The sequence below is a fragment of the Erythrolamprus reginae genome, chromosome 1, assembly GCF_031021105.1.
Source record: "Erythrolamprus reginae isolate rEryReg1 chromosome 1, rEryReg1.hap1, whole genome shotgun sequence".
Taxonomy (NCBI): Eukaryota; Metazoa; Chordata; class Lepidosauria; order Squamata; family Dipsadidae; genus Erythrolamprus; species Erythrolamprus reginae.
This window is the reverse complement of record NC_091950.1, coordinates 264,832,086-264,860,017: the sequence shown is the minus strand read 5'-3', so window position 1 is coordinate 264,860,017 and position 27,932 is coordinate 264,832,086. Positions and strand designations below refer to the sequence as shown.

Sequence of the window (27,932 nt, the reverse complement as noted above, 5' to 3'; positions counted from 1 at the left end):
GTTGGCTGTTCTATGACTTGTGGACTTCAACTCCCAGAATTCCTGAGCTAGCATGATTGGCTCAGGAATTCTGGGAGTTGAAGTCCACAAGTCATAGAACAGCCAACTTTGCCCACCCCTGCTTTAGGGTGTTCTAATTGTATTTATATATTTGAAAAGTGTATGCAGCCATTTGTATTACATAAAATAATCCCTGTTGGTGTAACAAACATCAAAACAGATGCTTATGATATTATTATTATTATTATTATTATTATTATTATTATCATCATTATTTATTAGATTTGTATGCCGCCTCTCTCCGCAGACTCTTGATTGTAAAGCCAGAGTGATGTGGGCCCCAATATTCAACAAATCACAATCGGGAAAGCTATGATTGGATGTGATATGTGAATCCAGTTTTTAGCTACCTATTACATCTGAACAAGCTACCCTTGCCTTCAAATACTGTAATTAGCTTCTTGAGCTTATTTGGTAATAAATCAATGGACCACATCTCTGTTGAAATGAATAGTTTTTGCTCACCCAACAGAATGCATTGTTCTCTCCCTCTGTATGTTTCTTAATTTGTCCTGGAACAGGGGTAGGCAAAGTTGGCTCTTCTATGACATGTGGACTTCAACTCCCAGAATTCCTGAGCTAGCATGATTGGCTCAAGAATTCTGGGAGTTGAAGTCTACAAGTCATAGAAGAGCCAACTTTGCCTACTCTTGTCCTGGAGCAATCTTCAATGCTGCTTTCAGGGGCAAGTGGGGGCCCAGGAGGGCATATTCAGAGATAAAATTATTTTTACTTGCAAATGCTGTTTATTCATTTGACGGACAAAATTCCTTATCTTTAAAGGAAGAATTTGGAGAGAAGATTAATGAGTGAATTATGAAGAGATTATTTCTTTAGATGAGTCTGTTCTGCCATGAATACAATCTGGCCCTTGATTCTGATATGCTTGGGTAAATCCTGATGCATTTTGGTCATAAATGCAAAGGAAAACTAGTATTAATAATTAGGTATACAGTACTTCCTTGCTTAATTGTGTAAAGTTACAGGGCAAAATGGCAGTTTTCCATACTGAGCAGGCCTGGTTGAAACAGGTGAAGGAGGATATGTCCCATAATTCTCAAAACAATTTGGGACAGTTTGTGGGGATCAAATGAGTGCACTGTTTTAGAGAGACAACCCCCCCTCCCCCCCACCTCAGAAAAAAACTAGACTGGAGCCTGCTTTTATAATTTCTTATTTTATTACAAACTTTTCCATCTACCCCACTGTCCTCCAATTCTATACCCACAATCACTATATCCTGAATAGAACAAAAGGCATTGGGACAAATTAGCTTATATAGGTCACAGGAAAAAAGCCCATCTGAATAATTTTGATGGTATATACGTACTGTAAACTGGCAGTAACTTCAGGAATGAATTTGATGGTAGATTAACAGAAAATCCTGTGGATTTATATATAGACCAGTGTATAAATTCCTATATTACAACAATTTTACCATGTATTCATAATTTTACCACATATTCATAATTAAAGAGCTTTTTTATTGCACTTACTGGAGGAACATTTACAGATTAGCTGAGGTATATACAGCTTCTTAAAAGAGTTTTTGCAAAAAAGAAACGGATGGGCTTATCCTAACTTGAGGCATTGCGTGTTGAAGCTGTCACCCTCTTTGACAGCTACAGCTTCAAGTAGAGCCTGTTTCTTTTGCATGCTGCGAGAAGACTCAAGTTCGTACATGGTTGTCAAATTGAAGAGAACACTCTCATGGAGGTAGTGTTTAGGATCCTGCAGAACCATCCCTTCCAGCTGACGGAGGGAATCCTTCAGTTTTCCCAGATAAAGAAGACAAACAGCAGCGTTGTTGTTAGCCTGGGGAAAATAGATATATTAGATTTCTTTATGAAATCCAAAGGAAACACTCTAGGGAAAATAAAGCACACTTTAAATACTTTTTAAAAGAAAAATCCAAGCCTTGATTTTTAGAAGGGACTTGGATGCTTTCTTTGTTGCTAGAGTTCCAACCATTACAAAAGGGCTTGTTTTCAGGGCTCAAGATGGATATGAGGAACATCTCAATTTAAACTGGTTCACCAACTGGATGCCCTCCATTGACTACCTGAGAATTCTGGGAATTTATATTATATTACTTTGCATCAATTCTGACTGTGCTGTGTACTAATACTTATTACCTAAATATATACAATTAATTCTCAACTTATGACCAGCTGCTTAGTGACTCTTCAAAGTTAAGGTAGACCCCCTAAATGCTACTTGTGATGTGGCCCCAAAGTTATGGCAGCTGTAGTGCCTTTGCAATTGTGTGCCCTTATAACCAACTGCAAGGATGCTGCAGCATCCGTCTACTTATCTTGTCATCTCCCACAGAGACCCTGCAGACCTTCAGTGTGGTCCACACTCCACTCCATACCCTCCTCCTCACCCCACATCATCCATCAGACATCTCTGGAAGATCTCAGAAGCTTGGGTTAGGGAAGAAGATGAAGCTGCTCCATTGCTAGACTGGGTGGCATGATTCTAAAAGTGTTGCCATTTTCTGAGCAGCCACACAATCCAAAGTGACTGCCCTGAAAATTGCAGCTACTTTCAGGACCATATCACACTGCCCAGCAACAGGGACTCTCACTTTCCTTCCTAACACAAGTTTTGCAGCATTCTGCAGTGTTCTAGAGCATGGCAAGCAGTTCTATTGCTGGGTCGCATGGCGCAATTCTGGAAGTGACCATTTTTTCAGAAACTATAATTCAATGAGGCCAGAGGAGTGGGAACTGACCATGGCATACCTCAAGGGATGGGGGGAGGCCTTAGTAGACCTAGGACAGAACCTATGCTAGGTCTCCCAAGGCCTGCCTCTGAGTCACCCCATACTTCACTTAACAACCACATCAGGAAGAATAGGGATGGAGCATTTGTAAGAAAGGCGATCCACATGGGTGTTTCACTTAATGGTTATTATGACTCATGGCAGCCTCCATTATGGTTGTTGGTCAAAACCTACAGTATTATAAGTCAGACACCAAATAATTTATTTTTAAAGCTTACGAGCCATGGCTATTTATTTAACATTAAGATTTCTTACCACAGAATTTGATGGATCAATCTTCAAAATTTCTGTGAAATATTTGTGAGCGTCTGCAAAGTTATTCTGACCAAGATGGAGAAATGCCCTAAAACATAGTAAGAGTAAGAAAAGAGAGAATGTATATACTCTTTTAGAAAATGGCTCTATTATAAAAGGAAACAATTCTTTTCATAGATATGGATATTCTCTCAGTTGATCTTCAAAAATTAATCTTGGATCTAAATTATAACTTAGATGTTAGATTAAAACAATGCAACATGAAGCAATGACTTGATAGAGTAGCTAATTCATACATTATGAAGAAGTGAACAGAAGTATAACATTGAGTTTCAACTTACTGTAATTTTTCAGCAGATTCTGTTTCCTATATATTTTTTGCCAATATGTATGTGGTTTTCACAATTTTAGATAAGCACTTAAAACATATTAAATGAGTACCCTTCAATAACTATTTCTTTTGTTCACAGACAAAAAGGGGATCCATGGAAGCTTCCAATGGTTAGTTATTTCAGCTAGTTTCTTTGAAGTTGTATTCCAAGTGCAATCATGCATACTTTTTGGAAGTGCTCCCAATAATGCTACACAACTTTTGAGAAACTAGGATCAGAGGGAGAGAGGATTCAGGGTGAGGAAGGCCTCTTCCTCTAGTATGTATGACATTTTGCTGAGCACAATTCTAGATCCAATACATCCAATGTTTCACTGAGTTAAATGGTTCCTCTTAGTGCTTATGGGTAAGTCTGCACTGCAGTATTAATCTGTAAAGCTGATATAGGAATAAATTTGCATGTGAAAGTGGCTATGGTCAAGGTAGAAAACTTGTAATAAGGTTTTTTTTTTCAGGGTTACACTATGTCATGCAAATCTCAGAGACTGGTAGGTGCCAATCAGCTTTTCTTCTGGCAGGTGAGGTTACATAAAAGATAAATGAAGAGAAAGGGATATTCTCTAGGGCCTCTTAATGTTCACAGTGCATTCTTTGCAAAATCATGTCTAAGATTAATTTGGCATTTATGTCTCCCACCTGTTCATTAAAACCATAATTTGGTTCTTCAGTCCATCCAATTTCTGTGCCACTTTTTCAATGTCTTGAAAATACTTTTCGGCCATTTTAATGTCTCCAATCTGGATAGCACATAAATGGTAAGTAACAGTTACTTTAATTAACAAAGGACAAGAGAGGCTCATCAATAGGTAGATCTTCATAAATAAGTTACTTTCAACATTAGGAGCAAAAGAAGAAAAAAATGTAATATACAGCAAATATAAATACCAATCCTAACCTATCAATACATAGGTAAATTAGTGGTTTGGGTCAACACTGATTTTAGTAATTATTCACACACACAAGCTCTCAAAGTGTGACAATGTGCAGATAGCAGAAATGGAATATACTGATTTAGAGCTACCTAGCTCTTGGCTCAATCCAATTATATCAAATCTGAAACAAACAAACAAACAAGAAAAAAATTTCCTTCTTTTTTATTAAAAGAAATTAATAATAAAGCAAAGCCAAAATCTATTACTATTATTACTATCCTCTCCTCTTTTTCCATCCCTGTCTTCTCCCCCCTTGTGTGTGTGTGTGTATGTGAACTCTTGAACCATTTCCAATAACAGGTGAGGGCTATTGGAAATGGTTCAAGAGTTCACACACACACACACACACACACACACACACACACACACACACACACACAGAGGAGGCTTGCAGGGAACAGTGGTGCTAGTCTGTGCTTTTATAATCTCACTTTTCAAAATTTCACAAGCTTCTTGAATTGTTTTCCCCTCGAGGATTCTCATTCATGGACTCTTTCCCAAGCTCTCTCAAAGTTTCTTGAAATCAGCTCTCTTAAAGTCCAAGACTCTAGTTTGATTTTGTTTTACTGCTTGTGTTTGCATAATGTTGAATTCCAATATTGTATGATAACTTGCCCCCAAGGTTCCTGTAACACCTTCTATAATTTCATCTCTGTTAGTGAGAATTAAGTCCACTATGGCAGATCCCCTCTGTTCCAACTGCCGATTGCATTATATTAACACGCTCTGATGCTAAGGAGTTACACATTCTTCATAAATTTTCAAGCTTTAACTGTCAATTTCTCAAGCCCGATCACATAGTTTCGTAGAGTTTTTTTCAACCAGGTTTTTAACAATTACTTGATTTCATGGTAGTTGGATTTACATTTCTAACTTTTAGCATTGACTTTTGTTGTAAGAAAACTAAAAGTACACACCAGACCAGAAGGGCAATATACAAATCTTACCAGCCAACCAACTAACCATTTCCTCTTTCTCCCAATTTTGAGCTTTGCTTGTGCTTCCTATCTATCTATCTATCTATCTATCTATCTATCTATCTATCTATCTATCTATCTATCTATCTATCTATTTAATTTTATTTAATTAATTAATTTAATTTATTTATTTATTTTGTCCAATACAAATTGAAAGTTAAAGAGAATAAAAACATGTAGTAGTATATCAGGGAAAGGATAGAAGAAAAGATATGAGAATAGAATACATCAATGAAGAGTAGAGGAAAGGATATATGAATGGGAGAAAAGATATATTAAATATAGGAGAGACAATTGGAAGGCACACTAGTGCACTTATGCTCGCCCCTTACTGACCTCTAAGGAATCTGGAGAGGTCAACCGTGGAAAGTTTAAGGGAAAAATGTTGGGGGTTGGGGGTTGACACCACGGAGTCTGGTAATGAGTTCCACACTTCAACAACTCAATTGCTAAAGTCATATTAAGTTTGAACCTGTTGCGTGCTCTTATGTTATTGTGGTTGAAGCTGAAGTAGTCGTTGCCAGGCAGGGTGTTGCAGCATATGATCTTGTGGGCAATACTTAGATCATGTTTAAGGCTTTCTAGACACAGGGTTGTAAGTCTAGTTTTGTAGGGTATTCTGTTTCGAGTGGTGGAGTGAAGGGCTCCATCGTTGGATATTTTTTAGGGTATTGATGTCCGAAATGCAGTGTGGGTTCCAGACAGATGAGCTGTATTCGAGGATGGGTCTGGTGAAAGTTTTGTAAGCTCTGGTGAATAGTGTGAGATTACCAGAACAGAATCTACGTAGGATCAGGTTGACAATTTTAGAAGCCTTTTTGGCGATATTGTTGCAGTGGGCTTTGGCACTTAGGTCATTTGATATTAGTATTCCAAGATCTTTTACTGGGTGGGGGTTGTTTGTGAGATTTTGTTTATTTAGTTTGTATACGAGGTTCAGATTCTTTTTGCCGATGTGGAGAACAGAGCATTTGCTAGATGATATTTGAAGTTGCCAAGTGTTAGACCAATCTGAGATGAAGTCAAGGTCTTTTTGGAGAATAGTTGTGTTGTCTGTGGTATTGAAAAGTTTTACATCGTCGGCGAAAAGAACACAGTTGCTTATGTTATGATCGCAGAGGTCGTTGATGTAGAGAATGAAAAGAGAAGGTGCTAGTACGCTGCCTTGGGGAACACCACTTTTAACAAGGATGGGGGTAGAAATGGTGCTTCCAATTTTAATAACTTGTCTGTTTGACAAGAATGCTGTAATCCAGCTGTGGAGGAATCCTGAGATGCCATAGGATTTAAGTTTTAGGAGTAGTTTGTCATGGACCACTGAATCAAAGGCTTTGCAGAAGTCGATATAAATTGCATCAATGGATTTTCCTTGATCTAGGTGGGTAGTCCATATGTTTTTGCAGTGAAGTAGTTGTAGGTTGCAGGATAATTTCCTTCTGAATCCAAATTGTTTGTTAGAGAGTAGGTTATTAGATTCTAAGTGAAGAGTAATTGATTGATTTATAATAGATTTCATGACTTTACATGAGACGCAGCATAGTGATATTGGTCTGTAGTTATCAACTTCCTAGACTGCACACTGACATGGCCTCTTGGCAAAGGCGAGGCGGCTTCTGTGATGCCATGATCCCAGACCCTTTTGTAAAGCGACAGGCTTCTCGTGCTATTGTTCAAGGTTATGTAAGCAAGCCAATGGATTTCTAGGGTTTGTCTTCTATTCTATTGCACTGGAAGGAAAAGGTCCCGCTCTGACAGTAAAAACCACTAATTCAAGAATGTCCAATAATCTGTCTTCCCCCAAGGCCCCTGATAAGAACAAGAATTGAGGAAGACCAGAGTCCCTTCAGAGCCTGTTAACACTGTTCTATGAATTGGACAGACAGATTGTTCCCCTGAGACATGAGGCAGTCTCCTTGCATCGTACCCAAGGTTGGGAATTTTGCCTTTCAGCAAACCAGCCACTGATGCCTCTTAGTAGAAAAAGGGTGGAGTTGGGAAACTGGCTCCTTTCTTCAGAACAGTCTCCTAAAGGGAATTTCGTCTATTTTACTAGATGGATTGCAAATCTGTTCAGCAATGTAAGAGGACACAAACGGTTTTTCCAAGAATGATTTGACAAATGTTTTAATATTCTTCCAGTGACAGGCTATTTTCAGTGTGAATCACCTAATGATAATATTCTTTTAATCAAAAGAAGACTGGGTTAGATTGCTTCTTTAAAAAGAATCATTTCTTTCAGCTGACTCCCTGCAATTGTCCTGATCCAAATACTACAGACCTGTTTTTCGCAAAAACAAGCGTTTTTGCCTTCTCATTAACCCATCTAGCATGGCTGATGGAGGAATTCTGGGAGTTGCAGTCCATTACTGTCAAGTTTGATGTTTGTAAAAAGTATATAATTGTAAAATGTATACATAGTTGTAAAAAGTATTCTGCTACACTGGTATTTTATTAAATAATATATTATTACTACACCATTTGGTTCAAAATACTTTTTTCCTTGTTCTCCTCTAAAATCTAGGCGCATCTTATACCCTGGTGCATCTTATATTCTGAAAAATATGGTACATATTATTCAAAACCAAATATTAAATTCTTTAATCAGATATGAAACACTAAACAATTTAGTTATTAAAAGAGGAAACACTGAAATATTGTAAAATCATAAAAAATATCACGGAGTCTCCCCGAGAGTCTCCACTTGTGCAGAAAATGGGTTGTCCCATTCCAGCTTTCACAAAGTGACTAAATTTCAGCAGTAACCTCTTGGAGGTCTATGGTCTGACTCGGTGTTATTCCATCTGTAACTGACTGATTCAGTGAACTGTCAGCAGCAAGCTCAATATGGCTGATGTAAGGGTCAATTAAATATCCCTTCTTGTATTTGTTATTATGCTGAAAACAAATGTTTTCTTTTGGTATTAAAGTCACACAGGAAGAAAACGAGAAGCACAGACTTCATGCTGAAGACAAATGCAGCATTGTTTTTTTAAAAAGCACCAATGCCACAGGAAACCAAAAAATACATTTTCCTATCAAAAAAGTTTACTACGTATGTTATAGAAATGGAAGCAGGCAAAGTGAGACAGCACCTCAGGCAACTTATTGTTAGTATTTGCTTGTTACTGTACTTTTACACCAGGAATGGGAGAAATGTTAAGGGTTTTCTTCCTTTATGTGAAAATAATTTGGCTGGCTGTGTGAACTACACACATTGCCTTGATTAGATGATGTGGCTAGGACTGCATGTTGCTAAGAGGGCAGAAGGGTCCTTTTCTTTCTCTTGAGGACTACTACAGAGAATTCAGCATTGCAATTTGGGGAATGAAAAGTTGCTTTCATGAATCTCATTAAAAATGTGGAGTATTTATTACACCTCATTCATCTTTCAGTATCTGTGTGTTTATGACAGAGTGGAAAATGTCAAATACCCAGCATCTCTTACTGAATAGGGAACAGCTAGTCTACAAAACAATGCTCACCAGATAATTCAACGAATTATCTAAATTGTAGATATTCTGGAATAGCTAGAAGTTAGGTGGACAAACCTAGGACCTTCACCGTGATCTGTTTCACCTCCTATTTCCTTCTAGACTTATTTGGAATTGATGCAGCCATCTTTCAGCAATATTTTGTCATTATTTTTGTTTCACAGAATGACACAATCTACACACCCTTACTATCTAAAATTAGGGTACTTAAAAACCTCTCCTATTTTAATACTAATGGGGCTCAGCAGGGCTTTCACGTGGTGTTATTCAGAATCAGGTACATACCTGCAGGAAAATCCTTCCAATTCCGCTCAACAGCTGAGGCTCTTGCTCTGGGTAATATTTCATGACGGTGTGATATGTCTCCACAGCAAGCCCATAGTCCTAAGGGGCAAAGCAAGCACAAAGGGGGAGGGAGGCAAAGTCAACATTTATTCTCTGCTCCATACACCTTAAAGTGAGCGAAGCTGCAGACATGCATGATAAAACAGATGGAAGCAGAAATCTTCAAAGTGGGAAGGACACCGTGCCTGAAAATATAATGACAAGATTTCCTATTTTCTTGGCACCTACGTAGCAAAGGGAGCGGACACACAAGAAGAGACAGCCCCACGTGAGAGCGATATTTCACTGCTTCTATCGCAGGCACACCAACGCACAGGACAAAGCAACCCCAAAGTCGAATCACATTTAGGGAGGCTTCAGCAAGCAACAGTTTTACATCTGCCAGGATCAGAATAAGCATCATGTGGCTCTTTCCTTCCTCTCTCCCTCTCTCCCAAAGACATACACACATATGTGTACACACAGGCACACAGACACAAATTGTTCCTTGTCGTTCTGCATGGGAAGCAAACCTCTTCTGTGGTGCCAGCTGCTCTGTCGGCCAGATTTCCAATGCTCTGAAAATTATTCATGCTGGGAAAATGGCCACAGCTTATGTGTTGCTTCATGAGGGAGCCATTGCTACAGCTAAAGGAAGGGAATTTTCAATGAGCTCAGAGGAGCGGGGATGGGGGTTCAGTGAAAGAAACCCCCCTCCCAATCCTCTTTTGATTACTGCTCAATGCTTCTGAAGAATGGTGGGTTTTGTTTTTTTTAAAAAAGGGGGGCAATTAGAAATGCTTATTTGTTCATCATATATACGCTTCCTGATGGAGATGCCTTGGTCTCCATTTAAATGTGCATCTTCAAAATTTCAGTTTTAAAAAAAGAACGGAAATCAGTTCACTGCAGGAAAATTAATTTTCCAAATGTATTTTCAATAGTAAGAACACCAATGATGAAGTGGCATGATTGGGCTCTTGTTCTTTTATTTTTATTTATAGTGTTTCTAATTTGACACGTTCCGAAAAAGCAGAATAAAACACGACAAAATGGGCACTGATGACAAATTAAAAACAAGTACCCTGAATGTGAGCAAATAGAAATAATAATAATAATAATAATAATAATTATTATTATTATTATTATTATTATTTATTAGATTTGTATGCTGCCCCTCTCCGTAGACTCGGGGCGGCTCACAACACAATAAAACAGTTCATGACAAATTAATACAGTAATTTACAATTTAAAATATTTTAAAAAACCCATTTTTAAGCAGACATACATACAAACATACCATACATAAATTATATAGGCCCGGGGGAGATATCTCAGTTCCCCCATGCCTGACGACAAAGGTGGGTTTTGAGGAGTTTACGAAAGGCAAGGAGGGTAGGAGCAGTTCTAATCTCTGGGGGGAGCTGGTTCCAGAGAGTCGTGGCCGCCACAGAGAAGGCTCTTCCCCTGGGGCCCGCCAACCGATATTGTTTAGTTGACGGGACCAGGAGAAGGCCCACTTTGTGGGACCTAATCGGTCGCTGGGATTCGTGCAGCAGAAGGCGGTCTGGTCCGATGCCATGAAGGGCGTTATAGGTCATAACCAACACTTTGAATTCTATTATAGGCAAAGCTTCATAGTTCTGCACACAGGCTGGAGGTAACAATTCTGTGCCTCAATCCCTCCCTCCCTCCCAGTGGTGGGTTGCCTGGTTTGCTGAACTGGTAGCATCAGCAGAAGGAGGCTCCGCCCACCCATCTGGGACACTCCTGTGCATGCATAGAAGCATTGCACATGTGCGAACCGGTAGCAATGGGTTTTAGAACCCACTCCTCCTTCCTTCCTTCCTTCCTTCCTTCCTTCCTTCCTTCCTTCCTTCCTTCCTTCCCTTCCTTCCTTTTCTGAGAGGGGCGGCATATAAATGCAATAAGTCTAATCTTCCTTCCCTCCCTCCCTCCCCTCTCCCTCAGACACTCCAGTTATTCCCAAAATTGTATTACACAGTTCTCTGAAAAGTCCATCTTCAGGTGTGGATTTCTGGCTAGCTGGGGTCATAACAGACCTGGGAGGGGAAGGGAGGCTTCAGATGCATTCTTCAGGCACAGAAGCTCCATATGCAGTAAGGTGCCTCCTGCCATCTGTTCTTCTTTCCACCTTTCTCCAACAGAGATGCTACCAGATGTAAAGCCCTAACACCTATTCTGCTTTCAGGCAGACTCACCAGCTTTTCCACTGAAGCATGGCATACAGGGATGCTCCAATCGGAGGCGGAGAGAGGGGGGGAGTATGAAATGTATTTGGACAAGTCAATTAAGGAAAATTACAAGTACAATCAGAATTGTTTTATTTATTTATCTAACCCTGCCTTTATTATATAAATAACTCAAGGCATTGAACATACATAATACTCATTCCTCCTCCTACTTTCTCCACAACAACAATCATGTGAGGTAGGTTGGGCTGAGAGAAAGAGTCAACGTTCCAGGCAGCATCCAAACTAAATCAGAGTCCAAGTCAAAATGCTCCTCAAAGTTCCAGTGTATTATCGGAGCCACCCTGGAACCTATTCTGGGAAACCGGATTCTGAGTTTCCCACTCAGTTGAAAGTTCACATCCCTTGTCCCCCACCCACAAACCTGTCACGTTGCCCACTCAGATTGTGCCAGTGTGGCAAATCCTTCCTCCACTTCCTCCCAGGTGGGTGGGCATAGGATAGCCTTGAACCCCTCAAAAAAAGGCTCTGTGGCTGCATCTGTTCCCTCATGAAAATCACCCCTCCCAAGTTCCCATAAACCTCAGGCCTTCTATAGACAGTGTGGCAAGCCATTAATTTATCACCAACATCTGCACCGGCTTGACAGCCTGGCGCAAAGAAACCCAGGATAATGTCCGTCTTTTAAAAACAGGATTAAGGCAGCGCCAAAGCTTTCTTTAAAATCTAGTTAGAGTATTGATTTCCAGTCTTAAGGCCAAGGCAGTCATAACATTTTTGATTTGCCCACCCCTGCCCCCCTTGCAGCGTGCAGAGTGGCGAGAGCCATTCTGCAGCCAAGCAATTCTGCTGTAACACAATCGTATACAGATTTATGTTCTATGTTGCCTCTATATTAGAAAGGTGAATCTAAATTAAAAGGAACTAGTTAAGCATTAGCCTTACGTTTTAGAAGAGACAGAGTCTCCTGTTTTAATTGGTTGATAACAAAGATGAGAGAGGTGGAAGGAAAACATAACAGATGACTACCAAAATGCATCTTTTCTCTGGAGATCTCATATTTCAGTATTTAAATCCATACAATTAGTTTATACAATTGTTTTCCAACCCTACTCCACCATTATGACTAATATAGAGTATATTTTTGTGGAGTTATGAGCTAATTTTTTATTTATGAATGTGATGATAGCCAATTAATAGCTTTTCTCTTTAAGCTATGAGCCCTTTCATATAAAATAAGCGAAATCTAATTTCTGGATATCTCTCCATTTCCTTAAGTCATTATTATTATTATTATTATTATTATTATTATTATTATTATTATTAATTAGATTTGTATGCCGCCCCTCTCCGAAGACTCGGAGCGGCTCACAACAACAAAACGGTACAAATCAATTGATTAAAAGACAATTTAAAACCCTTAATATAAAAAACAGTCATACATCTCAGACAAACCATACATAAAATGGAAATGGCCCATAATTGGGGAATCAATTTCCGCATGCCTGACGGCAGAGGTGGGTTTTAAGGAGTTTGTGAAAGGCAAGGAGGGTGGGGGCAATCCTAATCTCCGGGGGGGGGGGGGGAGTTGATTCCAGAGGGTCAGGGCCACCGCAGAGAAGGCTCTTCCTCTGGGTCCCGCCAGACAACATTGTTTCGTCGACGGGACCCGGAGAAGGCCAAGTCTGTGGGACTTAACCAGGATTCGTGCGGCAGAAGGGGGTCCCGGAGATATTCTGGTCCGATGCTATGAAGGGTTTTATAGGTCATAACCAACACTTTGAATTGTGACCGAAAACTGATCGGCAACCAATGCAAACTGCGGAGTTTTGGTGTGACATGGGCATACTTGGGGAAGCCCATGATTGCTCTCGCAGCTGCATTCTGCACGATCTGAAGTTTCCAAACACTAGCCCCATGTAGAGAGGTGATGAGGGCATGAGTGACTGTGAGCAGTGACTCCAGATCTAGGTAGGGCCGCAACTGGTGCACCAGGCGAACCTGGGCAAACGTCCCCCTCGTCACAGCTGAAAGATGGTTTTCTAATGTGAGCTGTGGATCGAGGAGGACGCCCAAGTTGCGGACCCTCTCTGAGGGGGATCAGTAATTCCCCACCCCCCAGGGTGATGGACGGACAGATGGAATTGTCCCTGGGAGGCAAAACCCGCAGTCACTCCGTCTTATCAGGGTTGAGTTTGAGTCTGTTGGCACCCATCCAGACCCCAACAGCCTCCAGGCACCAGCACATCACTTCCACTGCTTCATTGACTGGACATGGGGTGGAGATGTACAGCTAGGAAATAGTCACTAAATGAACTGTATGTGTCTGTGTATGTGCCTGTGTGTGTGAGAGAGATGCTTCAAAGATTGCTGATTGTTGCCATCTCATTCAGTTAATGTCCTTTCATGCAGTGTCCTTTGCCTGTCCCATTTCCCCCGTTTTGTCCCCTTGCAGGACAAAGAAATTAAACAAGCTATCTCTTCCTGAGCTGCTTTGCTCCCCGGTGTTGTACATACTCCTGATCAGTTGGAGGATGATGAAGATATTGAGGATTCGGATTCAGATAGTGTTTATGAAGTAGTGGGGGGCCTGGGGTTACAGGTAGTAGAACAGGTGGGAGGCCAACCACAGGATGGGGCTATGAGTTCAAGATCTAGTGAGGGAGAATCAGATGCTCGCTGGGTTAACCCTAAATTCAGAAGGATTCAGAAACGTAGAGAGCAAAGGTCTGGAAGAAGATATTAAGGAGAAGAATGGGTTAAATATTGTAGTGTGGTATTTGGCACGTCAGGGGGCTAGTGTAGAAGAAGGGAGGTGTTTCAACGTTGCTGAAAAGAAATATGGATGTGTTTTCACCACAGTAAAGTAAGCCAAAGTATTTTGTATTGTATTTAGTCAGTGCTGCTGTTTTTTAAAGCTATGTAGTTAGGAAAATAAATCTTGTCTAAGTGAAGCAGGAAAAGGAATGTGAGAAATGCGGCTAAGAGAGAGATAATGGACCGAATGATGTCTGGAATGTGTTGAGGTACAGGAGAGCAGAGAAATAAATGGAGTTGCTTTATTCATGAAATGATGCATTTAATGAGAGTTATTTGTAATTACTAAACTTCTACCAGAAACCAGAACACTCAGGACAGCGCTAACTTCAAGTTAGCCTTAAATTAGAACCTGCCAGTCAGTTCATACTGAAACTGACGGGATCTTAATCAATTTCACACTGAAGGTTTTTGTTGTCATAAATGTGTGCCTTAATCATAAAATTAATTTTTATTGCCATTTATTTCTACTGCATTTGTAAATGGACACTATCTCAGGCAGTTGCTAAATGAGGACTACGTGTATTAGAGTTCATAACTAATCAGTTTATCAGGAATCTCTTTAACAGAATGTGGAATGTAATATACCTATTTTGATTCAAGCAAAATATCTGGTCAAGCACCAAATGTTGAGCAACTAGTTAAAGGCTGGTCATAGCTTGTCAATTAATTGAACACATACCTAGCTTGAAAACCATACTCCTGGTGTCTCTGTCAATGGCATTTATCACCAGAGATTGGCTAGAAATATTGAACGGGGTGGCACAAATCTTAAGTCCTCTTAGTGCTAAGAAATTACTATTAGATTTCAGATGCCACAAAATTGAGTTGGATAGCTAAACACTAGAGGAGAGAAAACTCAAAATAATCTTGGTAGGTTTGAGGAATGGGCTGAAAGAAACCCAATGAAGTCTAGCAGACAAATCTGTAGTTCTTTGTTTAAGAAAGCAGAATCAAACTTATGGGCATGGAATGGGACAATACTTGGTTTGATAATATTGCATATAAAAAAATATTTCTCAGCGTCCCAATAAACATCCAAGAAATAAATCGGAGTCTACACCTTGGATTGACTGCAGGGGATGAATCAAAACGAGCTTTCAAAACAGACCCAATTGTAGCTGGTATCAACTAAAATATAACTTTCAAATTGTGGTGGGGAATCGCACAACTTTCTTCTTCCTTGATCAGACTCTACTTCAAATACCGTGTCCAGTTTTGGCCACCACGTCTGATGAAGGAATCAAACAAAAAGCAACATGTCTTGAGCAGGGCTAACGAAGATGATAAGAGATGAAAGATGAGAGAGGTGGAAGCAGCTGGATAGTCTTTGCTTTGAGGAAAGACATCCGAGGAGGGATATGATGGTATCCCCTTCAAATATGAAAAAGGATGTCATGCAAAAGACCAACTCCTGTTTTATTTTCTTCTAGAGTTTAAGACACAGAGTAATTTGCATTTGCATTCCTGTAAGGCAGATTCTAACCAACTATTGTGGGGGGCGGGGGTGGGGGGAAGGTGCCCTATCAGTAAGAGCAATTTGACAATCCATAAAAGTTTTATTTTTATTTATTTATTTATTTAGTCCATTACACAATAGAGTTTTAGTGGGTATATATCTATATACACATAGTAAAATACATGATGAAGGTTATAGAGGAGATACTCATAGTAAAATATATCTAAGAAATAATAGAAAAGAAGATATAGTAATAGAACATATCGATGAAAGAACAGAAGAAGAGATATAGGAATAGAAGAAAGGTATAGGAGATATAGGAGAGCAATAGGGTTGAGTTCAGGGACTCAACCCATAAAAGTTCAGGGACTCAATGGCCTAAATGACTCCTGCCAATGGAGATCAGTGCCCAATTAATAAGAAATGTACCTTTCACTCATCTTATTCCTTATTCTTAGTAATCTACTTGTGCTTTTTGTTAGAAAGAAATTGATTTCCCAATTCATAAGAATGCAGTGTATGCTAAGGGGAGGGGAGGGCTGTTGCTAGATGGCAGCACACTGCATTTTACAGCAATTCCAGAAGAAATCTAATTTATTCATGACACGTTAAATTACAGCTGACAACTAATTGACTTCTTTGGAAGAAATATGGAATATAAAAGCTGCACCAAATTCTTGTAAATATACACTCCTAATTATTTGTCTGATTTCAAGTCTTATTGGCATGAAAATACTGTTTTATAAGAAATCTAGACATTGTTAATGTTAATTAACTTTATTATCACGCTATTTTTTAAACGTAAAAAAAATGCGAGAAGATATTTTCCACCATTATATAAGGCGATTTATGCATAAAATGTTAATTTGTATAGAAGTTCATCTTGTATTATTGTAAGTAACTTTGCAAAATACATCACATTATTATTTATAAATTACAAAATTTTTTTGACCAACTGAATGGGTTCCTTAAGAATAAGGAATGGAGACTCCTTCCTTCTCCCATCCTCCACACCCTTCAGATATGATCTGAATTTGATCTAGAAAGTGGCAGTTGCAGTAGAACTGATGGGAAGTCAGCAGGGAGAAGTCTACTCATTAGATACTTGATTCAGGCAAAGGATCAACGTTGAGTTGCTACTGGTACGGTACGGTACCACAAATGGTAACGGTAGTGGCGGGAGGATTCTCTTATACGCCCTGGACACTTCTGTGCATGTTCAGAAGTGTTGCATGTGTGTGCACAAAATGGTAGCAATGGGATTGAGAACCCATCACTTCAAAGGATAATATATTCCAGTAGGTGGTCAGCATCAGTAATACTAACAGTGATAGGTCCCATTTCACAGGATACTTGGGCAACAGCTACAAATCATTTTTCCACTGGGCTTATGTTTCCTACCATGATGAAGATACATCTGCAGAGAACTACAATACTGGAAGTATCTTTACTGCAATTACAGATTATGTTGGAATATTTGCCTGCCCATCCCTCTCAGTCCCTCACATTTACTATTCTGAAGTGAAAGAAATGTTTTGTGAGCTGTAAAAAGGAGTGTGAAGGACCTAAATACAACAACAACAACAAGGGTACAGTTGCCTGAACTCTGTCGATGCCTCAAATTTCAATTTATACTACCCTTTTGAATGTATCATGTGAACTTTGCTCTTGGTGGAATGACTGCATGGAAAGTAACTTCAAGTTGTGAAATGCAATCAGTGATATCTAAAAAATATTGTAGGGAAACACACACAAAAAAAGCTTAAGCACTTGAACATTATGCAAACAAAGCAGAAATCTAGATTCATAAAATGGTTTTGGAAATCTGCGTTCAGACATGTTTTTTTTATTAAAGTCAAGATTGCATTTGGATTGAGTTGTGATGGAACAAGCAAACTATACACAGGGGAAAAACAGATGTCCAGCTGCTACTAAGGAGAGATGTTATAAGAAAATTAAATACTAAGAAAAAAAAACAATTCTGAAATTTGTGCATTTCAAGTCACTTTTTTCACACCTTAAAATTCCTATTTTCAACTATTCAAGGAAAAGTTTTTGTTTAAAATTATTGTCCATTTTTGACTTATTTTGCTAAAGCATCTTTTATCAATATATATTATCTAATCTCTCCAACTATCTATTCCTCAAATTAGTTGGGATGATACCTTCCAGCTGAAAATTCCATGGGCTAGAATTCAACCTATATTTTGAGGGGGAGGGGGTGGCCTATAAAATATCATTGCTCAGGGCAATATGCTGGCTCTTTGAAACACTTAAAGAGGGTTGTAAAGCACCGTGAAGCAGTACATAAGCTATGTTTATCAAATATCATAGAATTTTTATAGAAAGATATATACAGTAATTACTCCTTTGTGGTGGATACTGTAGATCTGAAGACTATGGACAGGTTTAGATAACTTGCTGAAGAGAGCAAAGTCTATTTTGTGGTTACCAGTGTATAAATATTGCTTCTCATAGTTTATTGAGGGTTGTTAGAAATAGTAGTGTATTCCAAGAAAAATGCTCCAATATTTGCATTAAAATGGAAACACAAGGCTAGTAGCCATATAAATGGCAACTGAAAAATAGTTTTTGACCTATCATTTGTTGGTTTGAAATGCAGCTTAAGGAAACAATTCCACGCAGCAAACTGTTTGTGGAATGGGACAACTCACCATGGCAAACTTGTTGTGGCCAATTCACCATGGCCAAGTCGCTGCGGGACAACTTGCCATGGGACAATTCAAAAATTCAATTCTTTAAAATAATTTTAAAATATATTTTATTTTTTGCCAGTCCCATTTCATTTTGTCCCTCCTTTGGCGATTCTGTTCCACCATTTCTTCAATATTAGCGTAACTCTTGACTCATAGTGAGTCATCTCATGATGAGTTGGCCATGGCAAGTTGGCTGCAAGTGGACCGAAGTGAGTTGTCCTAGATTTGGGAATTGGCTGTGAATGCATTTCTCAAAGATGCAATTTTTTTTTTTGGATTTTGCAGTGGTATGCATGAATACAATAGAAATATATACAGAATTCCTCTTTACAAATAATTTGTTACTCTGTGTAAGCTCCATATTAGGGTCACAATCACTTGTGTTATACTGTTTCTCCACATATAAAATAGCTTGCAGCTAAGCTCAAAGATCACAAAGGCCTATTGCATAGTGCTCTTTCTAACTGATGGTATGTCATCCGGTAATCATATTACTGTTTGTATACATGAACAATTGCCAATTAACATGTGAAAGAAGTAACCCAAACAATACGATTTGCAAAATTATATTAGCTAAATACAATATTTTTTATACTTCTTGTGATTGCTACTAATCTTGGAGTCTACTGACAGCAAAAACCGGTGATAAAGAAGTAGGGCTGTATGGTGTTTTAGATTCAGCTCCCCAAAGATCTTCTGAATGTGCATGTAATCCCCTCTGCATTTTTTTAAAGTAGCTGCATCTTTCCCCAAGATTGTGAGCCAGATAAAAATCCAGATGCTTGAAAGAGATGTAGAAAGGGACAATGTCTGTGCTTTGGACTCAAATCTGAAGTGCTGAACGGTCCTAGAATTTCATCTTCCCACTGTTTTTTGAAGGAAATCTGCATAAATTGACAGATGGTAAGAAAAATGCTTCTCTGGACTGATTTGAAAGTCTCAAGTCCCTCCAGGCAAGAATCAGAAATGCAGCTGAGACAAGGATGTAAAGGCTGACAGCATGCTCATTCATCTATATCTTGGAGGAAATTCACAACAAATCACGTTTATTCTTCCAAAGTGACACCAGCCACGCAAAGGGGAACTGAACTAGGGAGATTCTGAATGGTAGCACTGGTCAAACGCAGCTTTTCTTTCTTCAACTTCTCCCCCCGAGAAAAATCTCTTTATGAATTTTTGAACTTGTCCATAGCCCTTTATTAAATCAAGACACTGACCTTAGTAGGGCATCTGAACAAATTAAATGAGGGGATATTAATTTACCTGGAGACTAATTTTTAGTCTTGCAAGAGAAACTACAAACATTCACAGAGATTTCAGCTGAAATTTACTCAACCTCGTCGAGACCCTATAGATTGCACAATGACCCACTTTAGCTTGGGACTTGACAATGGAGACCAGTGCTATTACTATAGAGAGAAGTAAAAAGAAAAGTAAAGTAAAAAGAAAACGTCTCTGGAGATTTCTCTGATTTGTGAAACAGTCTTCATGGATATTATCTGTTGCCTTTTTGTATTATTAGCTGCCAAACATTTCTGTGCTTTGAAGCGTTTATAAAACAGGAAAGATATTGTTACATAGAAACATAGAAGACTGACGGCAGAAAAAGACCTCATGGTCCATCTAGTCTGCCCTTATACTATTTCCTGTATTTTATCTTACAATGGCTATATGTTTATCCCAGGCATGTTTAAATTCAGTTACTGTGGATTTACCAACCACGTCTGCTGGAAGTTTGTTCCAAGGATCTACTACTACTATTGTTGCACTTTCTTTTCCAACGGCAGTAAAAAGAAAGGGAGATGCTGCATGATATGTACATATTAGGCTCCACCAGGTCTGAACCTGAAATCAATGACAGCGTGAATGTGTTCAGCACAAACGATAATAGAACACAATTTGAATAATGGGTGCCACTAGTTTTAGGATGTTATGTGGGACACAAGGGATGTGATGACCCTTCTACAGTTTGAATCGATGTGTTCCTGATTCGAAACCTTCTCTTACGAGTCGGCTTCTACCTCTTGCCAACAAATAAACAAAAGCCAAACAAAGCCGTGGCAGCCTGGAAATCCAGTCTTTTGTGTTGCCGGTTCTCTCAGCTTCAAAGTGATTTCGTCAGGAACCACCAGCTATGCCTCTACATGACCGCAAAAGGAAATCTACCTTCTCTTCAGCCTCTCTTGACATTCTACTCGAGTATATATGGTAAATCTGCAGCAAGAGCACCCACCTACCTTCATCATTAGCAGGCAGTTTGCCGTGGAGTACATCACCCGGCCCAGACGTGACCTCCATAGCTGAACAGAGGCTGTAAAATGAGAGCAGCTTGTGAATGTGCACAAATAAATTAGAAGCTCTTTCCCTAGCCATCAATTATCGGTCATATGTATTCCAACTGAAACAATTTCCCCTCGTTAACATCACCACATTTTGAGCACAGTGTTTCTAACATTCTGCCATGTTGCTCTGAAAAACCTGCACCCACTCAGTGGAGAGAGAGGTTTGATTGGGGAAAGGAACAGACTGTCTGAATAAATGAAGCATAATACAAAGCTGGGAAACAACCTCTCCGCTTTGAGCTCTGGCAATTCTGCAAGGAAGCAATCATTTAAGAGAACAAAAGGCAGGGAGGAAGGCAGAGAGAGAGAGAGAGAGAGAGAATGCATATACCAAGTCATTAATTAGGACTACTGATGAGCCATCATCTGATTTAAGCCATGAAATGTATAACTGACCGATGCTGAAAAAACCAAAACCAAAAGAAAAAAACCACACTACTACATTTTAGTAAGGAGCACGAGGGTTTCAGGACTATCGTGGTCTGGGGTCTTGCACTTATGTGTCGGGCTTAGAAGCCTGGAAAAATCTGCCAAGCCTCTCTGCCACTCCTACGCTACTGAAGCTCCCAGGGGTTTAAAGGCTGCTGCCTATAGCACCAGCCAATTTCTCACTCCCTTAGTTTAGAGTCTGGCTCTTCATGTGAGAGAGCACATGGCTCAATGAAGATCTTGCACAGCTTAAAGGGATCAGAGGTTCCACTGCCAGGAAAAGGTGTTTATTATGTTGCAAAATGAACACTACGATAAAAGGGATTTTTAACATGTCTAGGGCTCCAATTCTTATGTGCGCTTAGGAAATTCCACTAATTTCAGTGAAATTTGCTTTTTAAAATTAATATATAGAATCAGGTCACGAATCTGACTGCTTTCAGAGTTGGTAATGACATCTCTAAACTTGGTCTGATCTGTTATCATGGGATAAGACTGCAAAAGGGTTGTGGAACAGAATAGTTAGAACTGCAGTGAAACAAGCATCACTTCTTTTTACTTTTTGCTTGAAGTGGAATATTTTGTCACTTGCTTTACAAACCTTTTTATATGTATTATCTTTACCTTTTTATATATGTTATCCAAGACTAGCAGAAATGTATTTATTCTGATTGATTCAAAAGTACGCTTTACCATTAGAGTTCATGTAAATATGGACAATTTTTAAAATATATTCTCCAATGTACTGGTAAGTAACAATTTAAAACAACACAATGTATTTTGCCCAATCACACCACAAAACAAACAAACAAGCAAACAACAAACAAACAAGCAAGCAAACAAACAAACAAACAGCAAAACAATAGAAATGCAGATCTCTGCTACAGAAGTCACCAAGATCAATACTGGTGGGAGTTGCATAAAGGAAGTACAAAACATGTTTTGTTTTTAAGCAGAGAAGACCTTTAGGATATGTGATAATAATTGGAAAATATCTCTGTCCTCACAAATTAGTAAAATGTACGATAAAAATGTAAAAGCAAGAAATAATATACTGTTTAGTTCTAATTGAAAAAAACGCTATCTTATGCAAGAACAATAAATACCACTTGTAGTTCTTAATTTAGGCTGTATTTTTGTGTATTTGTCGTCCAAACCTCTTCTATATATTTTTTAAAAATGTGAATATGAGAGAGGAAGGAGGAAGGAAGGAAGGAGGGAGGGAGGGAAGGAGATGGAGAAAAGGAGGGAGGGAAAGATGCAGGGAGGGAGGAAGGAGATGGAGAAAAAAAGGAGGGAGGGAAGACGGAAGGAAGGAGGGAGGGAGAAAGGGAGGGAGATGGAGAAAAGGAGAGAGGGAAAGAGGCAGGGACAGAAGGAAGGAGGGAGGGAAGGAGATGAAGAAAAGAAGGAGGGAGGGAAAGAGGCAGGGAGGGAGGGAGGAAGGAGATGGAGGGAAAAAAAGGAGGGAGGGAAGACGGAAGGAAGGAGGGAAGGAAAGCTGCCAAGAAAATGGTGCAGTGCTAAATCTTTTTCTTCCCACTGAACGGAGAATAAGATGCAGTTCTCTTTTTTACTGAGGAGAGGCAACGCCACAAGTGGGTTTCTGCAACACCTACTCAGACCAGCAATAGGCACATTATGCTGCAGATCTAATCCCATAAAAAAAAAGAGAGGCTGTTTTCAGTCATAGTTTGCAAAACAAAAACAAAAAGGCTTCCTTCAGTGAAGCTCACAGACAAACAAAAACAGAGACAGAAAGTTCCCTGTAGCTCAGAAGTGCAGCCGAGCCCCTTGCAGGGAGAAGGTCTGATTGCCCTTCTCAGGAAGAGATGCCATCAGTCCTTACAAGTGTCCTCGGGGCAACATTAGGCAGACAGACAGCTGTAATGCCACTGCACTCCAAGTGCATAACAGCCACTCGCAGATGCTTGAAGCTCTCTCTCTCTCTTTCTCTCCCCGGCTTCCGCTGGCTGCCTTTCATCCCCGGCCTCGCCAAGCTCTGCTCAACTTAGCAAAGCAGCTGTGGTGAAGGAGAGCGTGAACAGAGAACAGAAACAGAAGCCTCTCAAACAAAGGACAAGGGCCACCGACTGGCTTTCCTTCAACTGCTGACTTCTAGGTGACTTGGGCTGCATGATCCACAAATCTGATTGATGGGGTGTTGCAGGAATACAGTCCACTATATGGAGGGTGGCCTAAAGCAGTGTTTTTCAACCAGTGTGCCAGACATGGTCAAGTGTGCCGCGAAGCTCAGAGAGAGAAAGAAAGCAAGAGAGAAAGAAAGCAAGAGAGAGAGAAAAAGAGAGAAAGAGAGGGAGTGAAGGATAGAGAGAGAAAGACATAGAGGAAGGTAGGGAGGGAGAGAGAAAGAGCAAAAAAGAGAGGAAGGGAGGAAGAGAAAGAAAGAGGGATGGAGAGAGAAAGAAGGAAGGGAGAGAAAGAGGGAGGGAGAGAGAAATAGAGTGAAAGGGAGGAAGAGAGAGAGAGAATTTTTTGTCCAAACATTTTTTAGCCCCCACCCTCCCCCCGCTCAATGTGCCCCAGGGTTTCGTAAATGTAAAAAATGTGCCGCGGCTCAAAAAAGGTTGAAAATCACTGGCCTAAAGCTCACGGACTCGCCCAGTGAAGGGCTACCAAAATGTTTACTACCACATTGTGAGCGTGGCTTATGCAGGACGCCCTGCATTTTCTTTCAACTTCTTTCAGTGCAAATTAGGTGCTCTGGGATGGAGCTCCATTTTCACTACCTCACTGTGTCGTCCCCCCCGGTTCGGGCAGCAACCCACCCCTGCAGCTGAAGTGATGGGATGGGAGAAACTCCAGATTTAATGATTCCCGAGGAGATGTGGTAGCTTTGTGGGGATTTTAGAATGCATACAGCTCCCTATCTCTTTAAAAATGCATCTCTCAAGCTAGCAAGCTTTATCTAGCTGACTGCTGTTTTTACCTCAGCTTTAGAATCTTGGAGCCTTGCTCCCTTCTCCAATTTCAGATGGAGAACAGCTAGCTGCAATTATTTGGTGAATATGGCTATTGTCAGAATCACTCTCCTAATAATTGGCTCATATATTCTAGGAGGGTAGAAGAGGGTAATTTCTACTTTAGGCCCCTTTAGCACTGCTGCAGCATTGCTATTTCGTAAACCACGAGAAGTGGAAATAAAACTGTCATTCCATATATAACTCTTATTACAGAAGTCTACTCTACATAAAAATCTCAAGATAATTGTATATTGTGGCAAGATATATTTGCTCATAAAAAAGGGACTGCAAGCATGCATATATTTACCCAAGAGTAAATCCCACAGTTTATTGAGACTTTCTTTGGCGTAGACATGCTATAGTGCAGTGATGGCGAACTTATGGCATATGTGCCACAGGTGGCATGTGGAGCCATATCACCAAATAATTCCAGCTATCCATCTGAATTTGAAGCCCCGGAGTGTGAAAAATGGCCCAACGAGCAAACCAGAAGTTCAGAAAAATGGACTTCCAGTTTGCCCATTGTGCTGTTTTTCTCACTCTGGGGCTTCAGGAAGCTTCCCTGAAGGCTCTGGAGTGCAAATGGGCACAATGGGCAAAATGGAAGTATGTTTTTTAGAACTTCTGGTTTACCCATTTTTTTCACTGTCCCAGGCTTCAGTGAGGCCTGTGCGCAGGCGTGGGGGGAGGGAATGGGCATGGGCACGTGTGTACGTGCTAGCTTTTTATAATGTTTTAATTAACTATTTACCGGTATGTTAATTGGATCAAATTGTATTTTGTACACTGTTTTATTATTGATATGTTGGGAGCTGCCCTGAGTCCATGGAGAGGGGCAGCATACAAATCCAATAAATAAATAAATAAATAAATAAATAAATAATAAATAAATAAATAGGATAAAAATTATCTGGGGGGAAGAAGGGGAGAAAAGAGAAGGAGGCTACTAGGATGCTTTTCCCTATTTTGTCCTCTTTTCCCGTCTTTTAAAATTTATTTATAATCATATTTTCACTTCAGGATTTGATCTAATAAAAAGTTTATATGTATATTTGTTTTTGCTGCTTTTGCTGTTTGTTTTACCCAATTAACAAAAAATAAAACCTGGAAAAAAATGTCAGGCACTAACATTTTTTGGTTGAAACAGGGTCCCCCAATTCCAGGAAGAACTTTTGAGAGATCATAATATGCTAGACTTTTTAAAAAAACTCTTTTTTTTTGGTAACCCACATCCATGTTTTTTCTAATAATAAACCTGTCACTCTAAAATACCACCCATCGTTATAATAAAATTAAAATAATAATTAAAATAAAAAATAAAATAAAAGGCAAACCTGTGAAACAAAATTTAGTAGAGTGCAAGTGCATGGCTTTAAAGGCTGAACAAGCTACAGAAATGACAACAGCATTGCTTCTAAGCAATCTTATAAGAGCTTCTTACCATTTCTGAGAAAGTGCTAGAAACACCTTGTCTATGGGGAAAAATGGTTTAGAGGATACCTACCTTGCCTGCTCTCCTGTGTAATGTTGGTCATGCTTCCATCTTCTGCTAAGCCATGCTCCAAGTTGTCTAAAATCTGCAGTGAATAGACAACCAGTGCTTAGTTTTAAAACTCTAGTGAGGAAATTGAATTTATATTTTAGCAACAACGACATAAAGGAAGACTAGTATAGATCTCTTTCAAGCTATTTAATGCTCGTCAGCTAGCCATAACCTTATTTGGGTAGACCAGGTTGTTCTGATAGACTGGTTTCACCAGAAAAACACTCTAGTGAGGAAACAATGCCCACATTAAGCTCAAACAGCTGCATTTATCACATTTAGGAGATTAAAAAAAAAGTCACAAGAGCATGTTACAGAATGGATCTATCAGCATTAGTAGAATTAACCAGAGCGAAAATGCAAGGATATTTCTATATTGCAATGCACCCAGTCCCTGAGTTAAAAGTCGGAGAGGGGTGGCATACAAATCTAATAAATAATAATAATAATAATAATAATAATAATAATAATAATAATGAATTACATTCCTAAATTTCTCTTTAACTCAAATTTGTACTTATGTTGGAACTCGAACTTACAAACAGACTGTCTATTACTAAAAATGGTGGACAATGTTCTTCTTTGAGCCAATGAATGTTTTCATGAACACGTGAAAAAAGGCTTTATATTAATATCAAAAACGTGCAAATATCCAGCTTCAGTGTTCATGAACACATTGCATTGAGGGGCACCACCAGGTGAAGGAGAACACTGCCATTTTTAGTAATAGACAGCTTGTTCATTAGTACAAGTTGTTTATAAGTTAACCCAGTTCTTAACCCAGGGACTGTCCGTATGTAATTCCAGAATGGAAATAAAATGCAAGACTAAATATGCTTTAAACCAAGGATCAAATACTGTGTATTTTTAGAAAAGAAATGGTTGGTTTCTGCAAAAAAAACCAAGACAGTAGATTAACAGAATTACCCTGATTTGTTTTTATTATAATGCTGTGAATTAGCAAACAAAGCACTGTCCAGTGGAAGTGGTTATCTGTTGAAGAGTTTTCTTAGCCCTCATGAAACTGGACAAATATGGAGATTTTAGAATGCATGTTTAATAGCTGCATTTAACTTGGACAATCACAAATTGTTGTAAGATTGAATAAAAGCACAGTACTTTGACTACTTAGATGATTTCAATGGTGAGGAAACATAATCCATTCTTAGTCTAGCCTACCTCCCTTAAGCATTAGAGGAGACAACAGAATACAGTAAGTGCCTTTTGGACTTAGAGATGCTACCAGCTATGCCTATTGTAAATGGTTCTCCAAGATTGACTGAAAGTGGCAGAAGTGCTACTTCTGGAATTCAGGGCTTCTGATAGTTTATTATCCTCTGCCCTTTCCCCCCTGCCATTAGGTGATTAGCTGCCCAAACAAGCCGGTTATTTTATCATCCTCAGGAATGCAACATGCACAATCACTTCATTTCAAATAGGTAAGAAGGAACCATTAGCAAAAATTCAGCATGGGTACTTGCAGCTCAATCCATTTCTTGCCCCCAGACGAATACTCATTTTTAATTCACAAAACAAGTTATGGACAAGTTATATATCTGCCACTGCATACTATTTGCTGGGGAGAAGATGGGAGGAGCTATTCAGCAAGCTAATATAAGGGAATATAGCCAGTAGATAGCAGCAGTGCTGATTTCAACTTTCAGCTACTGATATCAGTGATTTTTTTATATATATCAAGGATGAGATCACAAACAGCTTTCTTTGAATGGAGGAGGCAACAATAAATCTAGAAGCATAGAAGAAACAGAAAAGGACTGAAGAGAGAGCAGAGCAATTCTAATATTAAAATTTTAAAAATGGACTCTTTGGGCTGTTTTCCATGTTCAGGATAGGCTGGAGCAGCAACCTCAAATGTTTAGTGTTTGGAATGTGTGGTTGTGGTCAAACACAAAGGAACGTTTTTCAATTATATGTTTAAGAAAGGGGAGAACTTCCATCTAGAGGGAAAGTATCTTGTCTTATTCCTCTACATTCTTCCCAGTCAAAATGCCCATTTCTGGAGGACAGTTCAAACAACTCTGAAACCAAGACTTCTACCTTGTACATAGACAGACAGAGAGACATTGACAGACAGAAAGACAATGTAACCTCAATATGTAATCAGGGATTGCCAGTTAGGTAATTATATCTATATATGTCTATGTCTATTTATTTATATATCTACATATATCTTCTTTTAAAACAAAGAA

General features: G+C 39.3%; 1 protein-coding gene across 2 annotated transcripts in view; it reads right to left on the bottom strand.

Moving 5' to 3' along the window:
• Nucleotides 1-1,221: 1,221 nt before the first annotated feature.
• The window catches only part of TRAPPC12 (trafficking protein particle complex subunit 12), an 89,252-nt gene continuing 62,541 nt past the window's right edge, over nt 1,222-27,932 (bottom strand). For both annotated transcript variants that reach the window (XM_070732935.1, XM_070732936.1), the window contains exons 8-13: nt 25,684-25,756; nt 20,662-20,735; nt 9,180-9,278; nt 4,131-4,231; nt 3,104-3,191; nt 1,222-1,875 (exon numbers count right to left, since the gene is read on the bottom strand). In XM_070732935.1, coding sequence (XP_070589036.1) covers nt 1,633-1,875; nt 3,104-3,191; nt 4,131-4,231; nt 9,180-9,278; nt 20,662-20,735; nt 25,684-25,756 — 678 coding nt within the window. In that variant the 3' untranslated portion in view covers nt 1,222-1,632. The remainder of the gene's footprint in view (nt 1,876-3,103; nt 3,192-4,130; nt 4,232-9,179; nt 9,279-20,661; nt 20,736-25,683; nt 25,757-27,932) is intronic.